Raw genomic sequence first — 17590 nt, forward strand, 5'->3', positions numbered from 1 at the left:
TTGTCCGATCGTTGAAGAATGAAATAAAATTTCACGTTCGAATTTGATGGAAAATGCGAAGCATTTAAATAGAGGATACGAACGAGGCGCAGCGATGAATTGGAGGTACGCGAGGTAGCGTGATATCAAAGGGCAATCGAGCTTGATTCGATCTTACGAAAATGTTATTTCCTCGTACAAACGAAATCAATGGCTGTTGATATATTTACGTTACGGTAACTCGTGCTACGCGTACGGTCTAGCAGAATTGCCAGGAAATAATATACGATGGAAGATGTTTTGCCCTTGCAATTACCTTTGATCGTTGACTTTAATATCGACGCGGATAGGAAATTTCGATCGCGATAGCGTAGAGACGTTTCGTTGAAATTTCGTATCGTTTGTCGCGAAGGAGAAAAATACACGACGAATGTTAACGTATGGAAATAACGAGTGATACGGTGAGCGTTAAAGGTGTACAGGAAGGAAGTGCGTGCATGCCGCCTGGGAGTGCTCCATAAATATCGGAACCTGTCGATCGGTTATTATCAATTATCCACTCCAGCTCTTCCGACTTCAACCGACTACGGGAACGATTCCCCCCCTTATCTTTACACCTTTTATCCGCAAACTGTTCGAGTTGTGTTTTGTAAAAAAGCAGCTCTATCTATATTTCGTTTATCGTTTCAACGAATCGTACCTATCGTACTACTAAGCGTTCGAGAAAATCTCCGATTTCTCGAGTGGGAACGTTGCTCGAGGTATAAACCGATTCGATCGAAGGGAAACCCCTTGTGGCGAAAGGTGGTCCGTTTTATAATTAATTCGCTCGATTATCTTACTCGACTTGGCTTAGCTCGAGTTCAACTCGCGGTACGTATTTATCGCGTATTTATTTCACGACCGTGCCGAGTTCGACAAACGCGAACGAACCAAGCTGTCTTGGAACGATTTCGTCGTTTAAAGCGAATTACTCGATTTCGCCGAGCTCCGTCTCTTCTCCGTCGATCGTTCGATCGTTCGCCCCTACACGTTTCCCTCAAACGTTTGAAATGTTTTCCGCCGAAGCAGGAACCATCGAACCATCGAACCATCGAACCACTGGGAATAAGTTTATCCGCAACTAGCGCGCGATTGGTTTCAAGCTTTCGAAATTTGGAAAAGTTTTCTAACGGCAAGGAATTTCGAAATTCCCGTGCAATTCGCCAACATGTACAAATCTATAAATAACGAGCTTTTTTCGAATCTCTTACGAATACCGTTGGTCGACGGATTTCTCGCGCGCTCCGATTATCTTTCACGATCGATCGCGTTATTTCGACCGTTGTTTTAATGGATGTGTTGAAAACGTTTATTTACGCGTTTGTTCGAGAGGGTAGGTGTTATCGGGCGTGGTAAGGATGAACTCGCGGCCGTGGGTAAGACGGAGATGACCACTAGATCCGTGCCTCGTCCTGAAGACGAAGACGAGGAGGACGAGGAAGAAGAGGAAGAAGAAGAAGACGAAGAAGAGGAGGAAGAGGAGGAGGAAGTGGACGAGGAGGCTCGTTCGAGTCTACGATATCACTGCCACTGATATCCTCTCTCTCGTCGCATCGATGCCGACCCCTGCGTCCATCGATAGAGGTAAATTTTCCTATCAATCGTCGTTTCAACTTTTTCGACAATTTCTCCCGAGGGAAGAAGAATTTTCGAATAAGCGAAACAAATCTTACAACTCGAAAACAAACGATGATCCGTCATCGTATGTTTATCAAGCGCTTGCTTCGTTTGCGTTTGCGCGGTGTTTAAATTTGCCACGATCTTTTTCCAACGTTTCGCGTCGAACGTTCTCGTTTTTCGTTCAAAAACGTTCGAGAATGATCGTACGTCGAACGTTAACGGCAAATTAGATTCGACGACGTTCCACGAGTAAGATTTATTTCGACGAGTCCACGTTTTATTCTATATTTTCCACTTGCTTTTGCGCGTACCTCTATATTCTCCGACAACGTGACGCAATTTCTCGTTACACAGCTACCTCCTTCTACCGCGGTTCCTAGAACGCAATTTTTCACCACGCGTTACCAAAGTACGAGAGGACGAAAGGTCCTTTGTTTGTTTCGCGTTATCGAGAGTAGCGCGTTACTAACGACTCGGGTTATCAGGTAAAAGGCAAAGGCCAGGATACGCCGTTAACGTTTCAAACTTTCTATCGAGTGGCGAAATTGTACGTTACGAGGTATAGGAAACGCGGCAAATGCTATAAAGGCCACGGACATTGCGCGCTACGACGTTGCAACATGACTGTTTGCCGTTCGAACGTAACGCTTCGCCTACGGATAGAAGGGATTCTTTTCGCGGGATAAAATCGGCCAAGCGAATCTTGACCTAATCGAATTGTTTACGCTCGAGGCCTTGACGCTCGCCAGACTACCGACGAAATTTCGGAAACGAGCCGTGGAATATACGCTCTCGTTACGAAACTTGTTTTCTCGCAACCTGGCTCGTTTTTCCGCGTCGCTTTCGTCGCTTCGACCGATCCAGAGACAACAACGATGCCATATCTGTAAGAACGAAACCGAACGAACGAAAACCGACCATAAACGACGAGGCATGTTTCGTCCAGTTCGGGCAACTTAAATTTCTTCGCGTTGTCGCGTTATTTGTTCCAAGATACGTAACGGAGATCGGACGACCAAGAGAAAGTACAGACACGCCGTTTAATTCCTTTTTCTTTCTTCTTTCTTCTTTCCCTCCTCTCCCCTTTTTCAATATTGCCTCAGTACATAGAGAAATAGATCGAAATAATTCATAAAGTAGAAATTATCGTGAAAACGTGAAATGAAATTTTGTCGAACGGCATACGTCACTGTACGTATAATCGCGTTAATCTCGTATAATTTGATCGTTGGTTTAACGAAATATCGAATTCGTTGATAAGTCTGTGGCATTCGGGTTTGAACGAAAAACGCGATTAAAATAATAGTCGAACGAATCGAGCAGCGTTCGGCTGATCGAACTTGTACGGTTACATCGAGGTGAATCCGAGCCGAAGGCCGCGGTCTAAATTCGTCTCGTTGAATTTCAACTCCTATTCCTCTGATGGATTCTACGCGTGACCTTGGATCATCGACGTTACAAACGGTTGCCTATCTAAGGCATGTTTCTCTTCTACGAGCTCTTCGCGTAGCAACTTTTGCATATCCGTCGAATCGACCGATCGCTTCGATCGATTTCGCTTCCGATATGACGATTTACCGGGACAGAGTTGCACGAAATTTCGCCATAGTTTCCGACCACACTTTCGAAAGTAACAACGAAACGCGGAAGAATTAAACGGGGGAGCGTTGGCGAAGGAAGGAAATCGTATTTTCTGGACAATTTATTTCGAGCGTTTACCTCCGCGAAAACAAAATTCTCTAGGTACTCGGGACGTTTCGGGGCGGAAACTGTGAGAAAACAGCCGCGCGATACGTCCCGTGTTGTCCTTTTTACCCTTTTGTCCTCTTCTCTGTCTTCGGGTCCGGTTTAATCGGGCTCTTTGCTATCCTCCAGCAGTCGTCCAGCGGTTTAAGATTCGCCGGGCCAACTTTCCACTCGAAATAATTCGTTTTCTTTCTCTTTCTCGTACAAATGGTTTAGCTATAACGCGACGCCGCGGTCTTAACGGCGAACCTTGAGCTACTTCGAAGCGGCACCGGGCTTCGCTGGCTATCTCCCCTCGAGTAAGAAAAAATTCCAGGGAGCACCGAAACTCTTTCGCCAAAGGGCCGTAGTACGGGGCTTCGCCTTCGTCTCGCGTCACGCCGAACCTTATTTTTCTTCCTCTTGCCAATTCGATGTTGCTCGATGCCGTGATCGCTGGAACGGCGATCGTTCCATTCGATTCGATTCGATTCGAAGTCTCCGCCGATTATGCCGGTTCCCGTTGGTACAGCTATCGTACGTTTCCATCGACCGATGCGGTTAATTAACCAGCCTTTACGAACCATCGGATTTCACCGAATTAAAAATACGGCGGACTTTGATCCGATGTTCGAAACGTTGTTCTCGAGCGATAGAAAGGTGCCCCTTCGGTGATATCAAATTTCCGTCTAGACGCAAAATACGCGTAGCTCGATCGCGGAACGAGTAGCGAGAAATTGAAATCGGTAAATGATATTAATTAGAGGCGTTGGCCGAATCGATGGACCGAGAATTCGGTTCAACGACGAACGAGACTGATCGCAGCTGATTATTTTGACGAGCACGGAGCACAATGGCTCTCGTAGCGAGCGAATGGACAAGTTTTTTAATAGGTCAAGCGTGAACTACTAATTACACCGGATTCCACCCTCTACGAGGCCCCTGCCTCTTTGCTAGATGCATCCATATCAAACGTATCGTAGAATCGTTTCCTCCTATATCGCTGGCAACGTGATTATCGACGAACGAGAAACACACTCCCACGCTTTTTAAAGCGTTTTCGCGTTTTCGAATTTTCGAAAATCGATCGCCCGGTGGCTCTGTTAAGTTTCATACTTTTCGGAGAAGAGAACCTCTGTCTCTGGATCCGGTAAAGTTCGATCCAATTTGATAACGGTTGGAAAATTTTATTGGCGCGATCTGTCTTTCGAGTATCGTATTGCATTCGTTGTGGATTTTTTCGTTAATAAGGAAAACGTACGACTAATAGCTCTACGATTGGCCGATTGCATCGATCGTTACAACTCGGGTAGATTATCTTTTCGTCAAAATCATCCTTCAGATCGATTACCGCGTACGCGACGTTACGAAAGACCAAGTAACAGCTCGCGCAACGAGTGGAAAGCGAAAAAATCGGCGTTTTTACCGGTTGAAGCACGCGATCGATTCTTATAATCTTCGTGCGCGGTCCTCGGTCCGTTGATTAGTAATTTCTCTATCCTTATGGAAGCATCGCGCGTATCAGAGCTAATCCAAAATTAACGCTCGAGCTACGTCTAAATAGCCGATATATATACGCTTTCAACGAAAGATCGATGTACACTGCCGCTCCAAAGTATTTATACGGGCACCTTGATCGATTTACAGTAAGATAATCGTTACGGTATACGTACCTACCTGCGAATACCCATCGGACGAAACGTACGAAAGCTAAACGTCGCGTCTAATGCCAGCTGTCTCCTTCTCGAATCAACGTATATATCGAAAACGTATAAGAGAAAAATATTAATCGTATGCTCGAAACCTTATGGACGATCTACGTTAAAACCAAGTGTACGATTGGTCGAAGCGTTGATCCGTTTCAACCAACTAAATCGCATCGATAATTCATATAACCAATTATAATTAATATAAATAATTAACGTTATCGTATGTGTAGCTGGAGACTGGAAAGAGCCGAGGATACAACGTTCGACCGTTGTAATTGCCAAGCATTTTGTCGCGTATTAACTTTAGAAAATATACGTTATCGCGTGGCGTGAGGATAAAATATCCTCGGTCCGTTGGTACGTGATTTTGAAACGATGTTACGTTGTCACTGTGAGAACGTCGATAAGCGGGCGCGCGTTGAAAAGGGGCGAGGCAGAAGGAAAAGGATTAAGAAGAAACGAAGGGGCGATCGTTCGATCGTGTTCGAAACGGTCGGGCGGTTGAAATACAAGAAGCGCAACGAGGCAGATGGTTAATTTCGATAAGGCGGTGAGCTTATTATCGAGTGGGTGGAGAACGGAAGGCGGCCGATGTAAGCACGTATCGTAGCTTTTGTGGCTGGCAGAATGGATTCCATAATGAGATGCCGTGTAAACTGGGACATCTAATTATACTCGAGTGCACACCACTCCAGAAACGTTCGGTCGTCCCTGGAGCTCGAGCCTGGCTCCTGTCGAAACGATAACGAATATTCAAGGATCACCCGACGACCGAGCTTCGCGATACTCGACTCCCCGTGGCTTTAGTTTCGACGATCTCGCTACTCTTCCTTTCCAACGAAGGACTCGCACGGTCGCGCGATCGTATCGGTAAATCGAAAGTCTCTACGGCGCCTCGTTTCGACCTAGGTGGTGCTTTTTTCCCCGCTTTCCTTTTGCTTAGAGCATCGAGAAACAACGGAGACGCTACGATTCGGCATCTCTGCTCGATTTCGGCGACTTGAACGTCGAAGGACGATCGCGTTTCACGATACGAGAAAGTAGGTGAACTCGCGCTGCTCGATACGAAGACCTCGTAACTCTCTCCACGATATACGTATGGATGAGAATTGTCCGGTGTGGATGGTAGCCAGATGGAAATACCGGTATTACGAGTCTGTCTGAATACGAGCATCGCGTTACGTTAGCACGGGTAACAACGTTTTTCTATATTTTATCAGCGAGAACGAAATCCTGTCTGTAGAGGTAGATCTCGTTGGGTCGGGTTAACTGGAAAATTGGATTCTAGCGACCAAGTTTGCAAAAACGAGAAAAAAACAGATCGCACCGCGTCATCGTTTCGCGTATAGTTGTTGCGAAAGTTCGGCATCGAGTCTTTCGGAATCGGTGGCTGGGAGAAGCTACCGATTCAACGAGTCGTCGGTTTCTCTCGAAATATCGCGCTGTCGGTTATCGGGCGTTCGAAACGTAAAAAGAAAGAACCAGGTTGGAAGAGTAGCGATGAAAGCGACAGAGAGCGTAAACGATACCGATAAGGATGCGGTCACCGGAAGTACGATCAGTCCCGAGTATCAGCTTTTCGAGCGCACCATCCGTCTCTCTCTCTCTCAACCATAATGGCTCCTATTTTCTTCCGTCTCTCATTCGCTCGTTACTCTTCGCTATTTTATATCGATCCACGATCGTTCGGTTCCAAAGGTTCCTTCTTTTTCAAACGGAACGGATATTCGTAGTCGAAATTAATCTCTTTCTACCGCTAGAAGAAATTAGAAGAAACGTACAAAAGGGATATCACATATTCGGCTACCGATAAAGATCCGATATCTTTGTATCGCTATGTGATTGCACGAAACGCGTAAAAGCGCCGTTGGACATTCAGCGAGTCGGATCTACCAAGAAAATACAGGAATCCTGCTATCGATCATCTATACGTCATCGCCTGTCGAAGCGTAAACAAATTACCGCTAATGGATTAGAAACTTCGAAAGGAGTCAACGGTAGCGTTGCGCGTAAGTTTCTAAAGCAAGGCGCGAATAATCGTCGACACGCTGCGACGTCCAACCGATAGGTCGTCGTATCAACCAAGCAGCAGCGACAACGAGCGGCGGTCCATTAAGCGATTAGATTACGTATTTTCGTTGTAATCGTTTCGCGGGGAATATCCACGAAGGCGAAACAAGACGATTTTCATAGTCAGCGGAGCGACCAGTCGACGTAATAGATAAAGACGTGGGTGGCGAAAGAGCGCGGCGAAATTTCTTCGCGGTTTTAACCGAAAATCGCAACGCCGCTTCTTTCTATTTGCTGCGAGGTGCACGGGGAGAACATCGTACTATCGAAACGGCGACGAGAAAAGGCAGAAGCAACAGTGAGCCGGCCGTGAGCTTTGACCCGGTGACCCGTAGTGCGTGGGCTGGAAAGAGGGCATGGAGCAACGGGAGGGGTTCTTTCTCCTCTCGCAGCCTGCAATCGATACCTGGCTCCCCTGCCAGCTCAACCACCCCGACCACTTCTCCTCCGTCTACCCTCTCCACCCCGAGTTGAAATGCCTTCGACCGCCTACCTGCCCCATATCGATTCCCCTCCGACACGACCCCTTTTGTCCATCGCGCGGAAAAGCACGATTTCTTTCTCGATTGCTTTACGAATTGCTCGGTCTTTGCTACCGGTCGAGGAACGCCACGGTATCGTTACGTACATCGCTGTATAGAAACACCGGTCATAGCGGTCATACCGATTCTTATCGGAAACGATGCTAACGATCGACGTTACAGGGCTCAGGGCCGTACGTACCGTATACCGAATCGATGCGAAGGGTGAAACATCGATAGAACGAAGAATAAATGGTTTTTGCCATTCGTTGCCGATTCTCTCGGTAGTAGCGGAGAAGGAAGAACGATACCTTCGTAGATTCGGGTACAGGATTTATCTTTTTACGTTCGTCGCGATGTCGCCCGGTCTCGATCGCTCGTCGACATCAACGTCGATATCTACGCAAAGATGTTATCTAAGTAGAATCTTATACCTTTCGAATCTACTCAATTTCCTTTTTTCTTTTCTTTCTTTTTTTTTTCTTTTTAATATATCAACGAGAGTTTCGTAAACGATCGATTGAATCAATATGTGAATTACGCGCGCGTAAAACGTTACGTTCGAGCTAGTCGTAACAAATAATTTTAGAATTGTACCGACGTCGCAACGATGCGAGGTACGGTTTTTTGCTCGTACGCTCTTGAACGGGATCTAAACCCCTTCTGTTTCTCGTAAATCGGTCGAATATTTTGTTTCGACGGTCGAGACGCAAGTACGTATACCGTTGATTTTATAATTAAGACGGTAACTATATTCGTTCGTCCTATCGACCGTAATTCGATCACGAGTGTATCTATTACGTTTGGAACGATCGTGTACCACCGATGCGGCTCGATTTCATAAATCGAGTTTGCCAGAGTCGTTGGACGTGTACGTGTTGCGTCGGTTATCATCAATTTGGTCGTTTCCGCTGGATAGACGCGAATTTCGTTCGTACGTACGTCCGCGGTTGGAAAATGGGATGCGTCGATGGTTGTTCCGAAGAAGCTACCCACCCGCCTCTACTACCACGTACTACGTTCGCGGAGAAATATTATAACATGGAATACCGTAGGTTCGACTTACGGGGTGGACGCTGTCTCGGTCTCGATCTCGGTCTCGGCGATGAGATTCATCGATCGAAAGGATGGATTTATCCATCTCGGACGCTTGCTTGTTTGTCAGAGGATAAAGCTCCGTCCGACCGGACACTCGATTCCGATGATCGCAGTCCGTTTCGATTACGCGGCACGTTGCGTTCGTTCGTTTCCACCGATCAGCAACGGGATACTAGCAGCAGCCTTGGTAATATTTTACCGTGCGTATTTTACCGAGGTGCGACGATCGTTCGCTCCGGAATATCGATAGGGTAAGAATCGCGGATACAAATTTATCCGAGTCGAACGAACGGCATAGAGCGACGACAAATATTCGAAGTAAAGAGATGCTTTTTTTTTTTTTTACAGAAACGCAATGACGTTTGACGATTTTTCTTCTACGCTACTTTTCAACGTAACTACAGAGTAGGTTGTTCGGTCGTTGGACGTACAATGTGACGGCGATTAAGATAAGAGTATTTATACCGCGTGAAATCCAGCCAATTCGATAACTACGATTTGCGCTATTTTCCGCCAAACGGTAAAATACCGTGCTTGAAAAAGCGACGTGCAGTCGAAACGTGCACGGAAATAACGCGTGCTCGATAAACGTTACATTCCGCGTCGATTGAATTCGTCTTGACGTACTGACACGCTAACGCGAAAAATAGCAAATTACTTTTAAATTCTCGGAAATAAGCCTTTTAACTTTTTTTTGCTCGATTCTTCTCTTTTCTTTCCGGAATTTTGTCGAAATTATCGGACGATCGAAAGCACGGAACTTTTAATTTATTCCAATCGGACGAAATGTCCCGCGAATTTCCCGTTAGTTTATGTTTAAATCGCGTAATGTCGGAAAGAAAGTAAGCGACGTAGCAGCGTCGTAATGCGTGTTAATGCAAGTGCAAGTGCAAGTAACGCAGGCACTCTCGTTAAGTCGTCGAGCCAACGAACGTGCGAGTACTTGCGCTTTACGCGCAGTCGTATAATTTTCCAGGCCCTTTGCGTTGCGTAACGACAAAAGTTCGGGTGAGAATAACAGGCATCGATCTCGCGATGAAAGATACCGTGTTGTACGTTTAACGAGACGAGTTCGAGTTCGAGTCGGAGTTTCTCTTCGAAGGAAAGGAAGAACACGATGAAAAGGGACTGAACGAATTCTTCGTCGCTGCCCAAGTTGCAGTCTAGTTTCCCTCTTTAGCTGCTCGCGATTCATTTTTCACGACAAGAAACGAGTTTCCTTGTAAGAAGGTAGCGATTTGAAGATTTCGTTTCGACGGGTGTTTTCGTTAATTTTTCAGTAAAACTTTCCGTAAAGAGACGAAAGTAATTACGTCGAAGTAATAACGTTAAGCGACTTATTAATTTCGAAACGAAGCCTAACTCGATCAATTTTCTATCTTTTCTTCGAAGCGCGAGAATCGAATAGCGAATCGCTATTACGAACGAGCTTAATTTGGACGATCTGGACTCGATTCTTTCTTCTATCGTGGTAGAATACGTACGACGATCGTTTCGAGGAGACTCGGTTGTTATCGATGCGAACGGTAAATAGCTTTAAAGCTGTCGGAGGATTTCGTAAGGTAAGATCCTCGAGGGTTACCGCACACCAGCCACAGGTTGTCGTCCCCGTTCGCTTAAATCGACCTATTAACCCGCTTATTCGATGCTTCCTGAGCGAAACGTCGAAATTTCGGCCGAGTTCACCGCCGATTCCGTTTCTCTTCAACGTCCAAAGAACGCGTCTACTCGTTTCGTTTCGTTTCTTTTCTCCGTTTCGACCGGCCGTATTTTTCCTATCCGCAAACCGCAAACTTGGTCGGATTCTTTTCTCTTTCGCTTCTTTCCGGTTTCGGTTTGCTGCTTCTTTTCTCCCCTTGCGCGAGTAATTATTCGGTCCTGTAACGACCGATCGGAGAACGTGGGTTGGCGTACAATTTTTTATCAAAACAAACATTCTCGTATCGGACGATCGTAATAATAGCTGAAAGAACGCGATGAATTATGGATGGGAATAAATAACAAATTGTTCTTGAACGATTCCACGTTATCGAGTTATTTCTGGATTAAATCTTTACCAGATGTTTCATCTTTGTTTTCGCACGTTTATATAGCCTAGCCTGTGCGTGTTTCGTACACCGATGTCTGTGCGTGTCTGTAGAGTCGTTTTGGAAATCGGCCTCTCGCCTATAGGTCTCTGCGTGGAACGGCGAAACGTTATCAGTGACAGGACTTATCGAGACGCCGTAAGACAGGCTCCATCGATTCTCTCAGCTTGAAATCAATATCCAGAACCTTGGCGTGTGGTTCGAGTAGAACGCTGCTGTACGGCCGAGCCGAGTCGGACCACTCGCCGTTTTTACAGCGATGCTCTACAGCGAAATTTTCTATTCGTATTTCCAACACGCGCTTTCCATACGCCGCATCCTATTCAAACGATAAAGCGACAGAAGAGTTGGTATCGTCGTTGCGTTTAGAAACGATGCAAGAAACCGCGAACGTCGCCATTTTTAAACGTTCTTAACGTTATTCGTAACGAAGGGAATCGATCGTAAAGCGAGTAACGCGATTTCACGGCCGAAAACTTTCGTAGGATACAAAACTTGCTGAAAAAGATGTCGCGTTCTCCGTTTTCTATCGTCGTTTCGCCAGCCTTTCTCGCTCTAAAGCGTTCTCCGTTCTTTGTTCTCTGTTCTCGAGGTAGCGAGGCTCTCGATCGAGTGCCACTCTATACGACACCCCTCGAAAGTTCCGCGTTATCGATTATCACTGGAATTCGATAGCCGCGACTTTTTCCAACCAGTACCACATGGTCACGATGCTTTTGCTTCGAATCGACAACCAGCCACGTCCGGTAGATAGAAAATTTATTTTCCGTCGTTGTTACGAGAAATGCCGTCGAACTCGATGGTTCGTCACCGTTTTATAACGATTAATTCTCTCCTGTAAAAAATGTCTTTTACGAAAAAAAAACTGTCTCCTACGTACGTATCGTAGATATTTGATTAATAACGAAAAATTATTTTCCAGTCGGCTGTTGTTGACTCGTCGTATCTTTAGCGTCGCATCTGCCGTACATTTAACAGCGAATACGATTCGCGATATAGACGAAGATCAAAGGAAAAAGACGGAAGCGCGTTTTTGTTGAATTTATCGTTTCGACGTCGCTTCGATGCCTAAAAAAAGTACTTTGATAGAAAGTAGCTGAAAGCGGAAAAAACCCGTTAGTTCCAGTCAAAAGCATAGATCGCCGATAATTTGACAGTGAAAAATAACTTTTCGAAATATCGGTCGATGATCGAAGTCGATCGCGTCCTATCGCAGTTGCAGTTTTCTACCGGACGCGTGCAACTCGATTCGAACAATATACGGCAGATATTTCTAAAAATATTCCGCAGAACGATGCGACTTTCGTTGGGCAAAAACGTAGCGAGAAACGTTCTGAAACTTACAGTCGATCCGCTCTTTTTACCGGGATTTATTTTCAAGCGAGCAGCGTGTCCATACATCTCGTATAACTATGTTCGCGCGACCATTCGTACGCGGTCAGAACTGTGTCAAAGGGTCGCCGGTACTTTTCCTTTTCGCCGCACGAATCCGACTTTATGGCAAGACGCGTCTTAGTCTTACGTATTTTCGTGACAAACGACGTAATCGTCGAAAGGATTCCGTTCGTAACGTAGATAATTTCGCTATGCTTGTGTAATTTTTCTCTCCGTTCGTACGTTTACGACCGAGTCTTTTACGATTTAATCGTTTTCGTTTAAAGATAAACCTTTTGCCAAATTATTCCCCGTACGATAGGATTCGATAGGAATTTGATAATTCGTAATTCGGCGTTCTCAAGACAGAAAGAAGGTACATTTTTGAATAAGACGACGACGTCGTAGAAATTCAGTCTTCGAGCACCGAAAATCTATGTAAATTAAAAAAGCCAATTAATCGTTTCAGGTCAATTTGCGAAAGCTTTCTACGCCGCGATAAAACAAGGTATTGATTCCACACGGTGTACATCTGTTTGGTTAAATATAAAAGTAACGCAGAGGAAAAAGTCGGCTAATGTCTGTTGCGAAGAAAATTCTTGGAGAACGTTCAACTTTGAATCGTGGGATTCCTGTCGGGCGTATGGTTGATCGATCGCGCTCTTAAATTCGTAGGCTATTCTACGTATAAACGCGCAAATCGAACGTACGAGATCGAAGAATCGCGTCACGGAGGCCTCGACGAGCAAAGAAAATATTTAATAAGAATCGAGAGTCGTACGTGTGTATGTGTGTGTGCAGATATGGGGAGTGTCGTAGGCAGCAACGTGAACGCGAGCAACGCGACGACGAGGAGGATGGACTCGACGACGTTCCTGCCGGAAGCGACGTCGACCCTCAGCGAGCGGGAGCAACTGAAAATCGAATTTTACAAAACTTACGACGTTATGACCGGGGTCAGAATCGCAGCGACTCTCGGTGGTTTTTTCGGTCTTATGATCCTTCTGCTTGTTTATAAAAGCAGGTGAGTTCTTTTTCTCTCCGCTGTTACCCATCTTCCCTTTTTTTACCGCGTTATTTTATATACCAAGACTAATTTTACAGTTCGAACTCACTCGGGGCAAGTTGTTCGAGTTTCGGCACGGAATATCGTATAAATTTGCGAATCAATTTTATCAGCTTTTTACGGATGTTTAAATATCTACGAAGCTCGATCGGAATTGCGCTTTCCAATATATCGTATATACAGAGAATAAGTCGCAAAATTTTCGAAAACGTTCAACCCGATTTTCAGGCAAGTCAGTTGGTCGCGCTTTCGACTCGTTTCAACGCGTTTTAACGCGTTTTAACGTCGGATTTTTTGATCGAACGTTTCTAAAAATATTTCTAGCATTTTCGAAGAAAAGAAACGCCGTGTTCCGATGGGGATCAAACGTTCGGGATCGAATACGATTTTTGCTTCTCGAGGTAGAGGATGAAAGTACGCGAGCAAAGTTGTGTGTTTATATAGACAGAAAGGGTGTAAATGAGAGAAGAAGGGTAAAAGGAGGGTATGTGGGATAGGTGTAAATCGAGCAAGCAGTTGGAGGATCCAAGACTGACCGCAGCTGCAGCCGCAGCGGTAGCCGAAGCAGAAGCCGAAGAAAGAGCCCTCGCAGCCGCTCTCGAAGCCATTTCCAGATTACCACCTAGACCGGATCACGGCCCTAGAAGATCTCTTTGTGTCGAGGTCGGTCTACCCGTTCGTCGAATTAAACCGATCTTTATCGATATTTGTAATCGTAACGATCGTAGCGTAATCCGGCGATTATAAGCTCGTCGTAATTCCGTATAATCCGAGATTACGCTGAATTATAGGTGTAATTATACTTTTTAATCATATCGAATGGAATATTTTTTGCATTCCACGATAAGTCAGAAGATAGATGGTTTTTTATGCCAGCGAGTCTGTCACACTTTGCTTCTGATCGCGAGAATGTACTTCGATATTCGAGTAAAAACGCTCGATTACGTATGTCCGATTTTTAAGATACAAAATTTCTCAAGTCACGGGATAATCGGCGATTTATTCTGCAGATAGAAGATTTCGAATATATATATGGTAGAATATATCGCGAAAGAAATAACGACGATAATACGATGACGACGGTTATTACGGTTAAAGGTGTCGCAATCTCATTTGCCAAAAATCGGGCCGCGTTTTGCGTCGGTTGGCGGTGGCTACGAGGCTCTGTTGACACCACCAACGAAGCAGCCGAATTTGCCGCTTCCCGAGGAACAAAGAAGATGCAGTTCGGTGACGTGTAGCAGCACCGGGAGTAGTTACCTCGAGAGAAGGGGGTCCGCGATGCCGGTACCATGTTTGCCGCTTCACCCTACGCTTTCCACGAAATACGCTGCCCACGACGAACCCTGGGATCTCTATTATCCCATCGACATTCAGGTAATCGCTAGCCTCCAGTAACAAACGAATCTTAACGTTTCGTCCGCTGACGCAACATTATTTCCACTTTGATTCGCAGCGTGAAATCGTTTACGTCGTTTACGAAAATTCGAATCGATCTTTTACGCTGTCTTCTTCGATTCTAACGTAAAGTACATGGATATACGATACGATCTCTTAATATACGAGATAAAATCTCGATACGATAACACGTTATCGTAATTCGAAAGAAACGAGCAAGTACGTGGTTCGTTGTCGTAAGTCGTTTGGTTGTTTGTTCGTAGGTAATTCAACCGACCCCGGAGCTTTCCCCGTGCACGAGCGAAGCAGGTCTTTACGCGAACGAGGCGATGATCACGGCGACTAGCGGCAAAAGAGCACCGTTGGCTTCCATGGGCAGTGTCGATCCTCCGGAACCAGACTCAAGGTTGTTAACGTAGAAACTTGTATAAATAATTTCGAAAATATCGTTGTAACGCGTCGGACGAACGAATAATATTTTGCCACGCTTTTTCCGGCTTTTTGTTTACGAAAATATTTTTACACGCGCGATTCCTTGTACGTAACGCACGCGTACGTAACAACGTATTCTCGCATTTTGTTCGCTGTACGAACGATACATCGTTCTTTCGATACGAAACGATTTTTCATCATCTTCTACTTTACTTACTACCATTACTACCATTACTACTATTATACTCTCGTAGTATCGAATTTTTCTAGTCGTACGTAAATTTAACGACACTTGGATCCGTTTAATCGGTGTGTCACTTTGTTAGTCGCCGTATACGCGTGCGTCTTTTCTCTTCCTCGACGATTTCATCCTCTCCATTCCCTTTGTAATCGATCCGAATCTTAACGCTTGTTTCATTTGTACGTTCGTAGCTTGAATAATTCGAGGTCGCTCGGTTCCGACTCGGTCTTCCTAAGAGACGACGAGCAAGAAGAGTGTCTCGACACGGAGGATGAAGTATCTGGGTTCTCGACCGACTCCGAAGCACCCGGGCCAAGTTGTCGACGGTTTCTTCGGGTACCCTCGAAAAAGAAGAAAACGGTCGAGAAATGGGATGGTTGCTCCGGATGTGTCCCTAGACGGCGGCCTGAAGGCAAACCTTGTCAAGCTTGTCGTAGTATTAGCGCAGCCGTTGAAACTTCTAGGTATACCTAGTCGAACGATTGTTCCTTCGTTGCTTCTAAGCGTCGGTGACTCTGCGTCTTTACCACTGCCCTCTTAATCGAACCAAACTAAAATTAACAAATTTTAATGCTATATACCAAGACGAATATGCCTTCTATATAGCGGTATACGGTGTTCGAACCGGTTACTGTTACGATTACGGTTACGATTACGGTTACGGTTACGGTTACGGTTACGGTTACGGTTTAATTGGGTCAGTTCTCTATCTATTTGATCGCATGGTTACGCGGAATCGAGGAAATTCCGCGCGCGTTAACGTCGAAAATCAATTTTTCCACGATAAAACGACAAACTGCTTGAGAAACAGCCCGTTCACGTTCTTATTCTTCAAAACTTTTGTCGTTGTTTCGTCCTTTCTACTACCCGCTTCTATATCGTTATTTGTAAATACGAGATTATACCTTTTGTATCGTCGTCTTTCGCAAATCTGAAATTATTTATCCATTTTCCATCGCTCTTTTCTGATCGGCTTCCGATTTTCGCGTTTACTTCGAACTTATTTACATGGAATGACTTTGGGAAAAGCTGTCGTTACGAATATATCAACAGGTCTCAGGCCGTCTCTACGAGCACCAGCAGCCAAAGTAGCCCCGGTTCTCCGCCGTGTTCTCCAGCCATCGAGCTCAGGCATAGACCACCGCCGGCGCCGTTACCAACCAGTCCACCGGCCTGGTCGCAAGAAACTCTCTTTTAGTTCTCTAAAGATTCGCCAGAACGTTTTCGCAAACGGTCAGTAATCGCACAAAGGTATCCCTTCGGTGGGAAATAGAGGATGAAGAAAACGAAGAACGGACGGTGACTTCCGATCGAGTGACTTCGTTCGAGTTGGAATTCTTCGTTGGAATCGGTCGAATGGAACTAGAAAAGGGGTTATTTAAACAGATAGAGAAAACGGCGTATCGTTGTACGACGAAATATCTAGGAAGAATCTAAGACTCGAAGGGAATGGACGTATAGAAGTAGGAAAAGCAAGAACACGAACGGACCATGTTCGAGGGGAAAAAAATTACTTGGGAGAAAAAAACGTTAGGCTGTAAAAAGCAGGAAGATGGTAATAGATCGAGGAAGAAGAGTACGAGAATTATAAACAGTTACGGAGAAAGAGGAACACGGACGAGTCTGAGAAAATGTAATTAGGTGTAGAAAATAATAGGAAAAAATATAAATATCGAAACTTTATCGAAGCACGTAGTTTTTGTTTGAGACAAAAACGAACAAAGATCCAGGTTTTATGAAAGAAAGAGAAAAAGCGAGGAACAGAGTTAACGAAATAAAAGATAAAGAAGAATACCAAGAGGCACTTGTATAGTAAGGTTTAAGCTTAACGTACGAATAAAGAAACAGAAGCAAATACTAACAGACTAATTAATCGTTAAACGAACTGTTGTAAAAAGAGGGGAATGCGTAGCGTACTATAGATATATATTGTAAATAACAAACGAAGGAAACGAAGAAAACGAAGGAAAAAAACTGGAATTCGTTCTCTTCGTATTCGAGAAAAAGAAATAAAGAGAAAAGAAAAAGAAGGAGAGCGAAGAATCGTGTTTGTATCGCGTTAGAGAGAAAAAATCAAAACTTTTAAAAGGACGTTGTTGACTAAATAGTTGTGCGTGGAAAAAAACGTGAAAAGTACTTCTCGTCGATCATTTTTTGTTTTATTTTTTAATACTTGTCTATAGATATGTACGATTAAAAATAAAAGTATAAGAGTTAGATTAATCGAA

The 17590-nt window shown here is 44.8% G+C and overlaps 1 protein-coding gene across 5 annotated transcripts in view; it reads left to right on the top strand.

Annotated features, from left to right (window-relative positions):
- Nucleotides 1–16868, top strand: part of LOC100749083 — a 24185-nt gene extending 7317 nt beyond the window's left edge. Inside the window, exons 1-9 of one of the 5 annotated variants that reach the window (XM_033320199.1) lie at nucleotides 19–440; nucleotides 1359–1605; nucleotides 12695–12733; nucleotides 13027–13249; nucleotides 13789–13954; nucleotides 14390–14668; nucleotides 14953–15095; nucleotides 15554–15826; nucleotides 16416–16868. In XM_033320199.1, coding sequence (XP_033176090.1) covers nucleotides 1578–1605; nucleotides 12695–12733; nucleotides 13027–13249; nucleotides 13789–13954; nucleotides 14390–14668; nucleotides 14953–15095; nucleotides 15554–15826; nucleotides 16416–16560 — 1296 coding nt within the window. In that variant the 5' untranslated portion in view covers nucleotides 19–440; nucleotides 1359–1577 and the 3' untranslated portion in view covers nucleotides 16561–16868. Of the gene's footprint in view, nucleotides 1–18; nucleotides 441–1358; nucleotides 1606–12694; nucleotides 12918–12951; nucleotides 13250–13788; nucleotides 13955–14389; nucleotides 14669–14952; nucleotides 15096–15553; nucleotides 15827–16415 lie in introns of those variants that run through there. The other 4 variants (XM_033320200.1, XM_033320201.1, XM_033320202.1 and 1 more) reach the window with 4 other exon arrangements.
- The last annotated feature ends 722 nt before the right edge of the window (nucleotides 16869–17590 follow it).

Source organism: Bombus impatiens, unplaced genomic scaffold (assembly GCF_000188095.3).
Source record: "Bombus impatiens unplaced genomic scaffold, BIMP_2.2 scf_0259, whole genome shotgun sequence".
NCBI classification, from domain to species: Eukaryota; Metazoa; Arthropoda; class Insecta; order Hymenoptera; family Apidae; genus Bombus; species Bombus impatiens.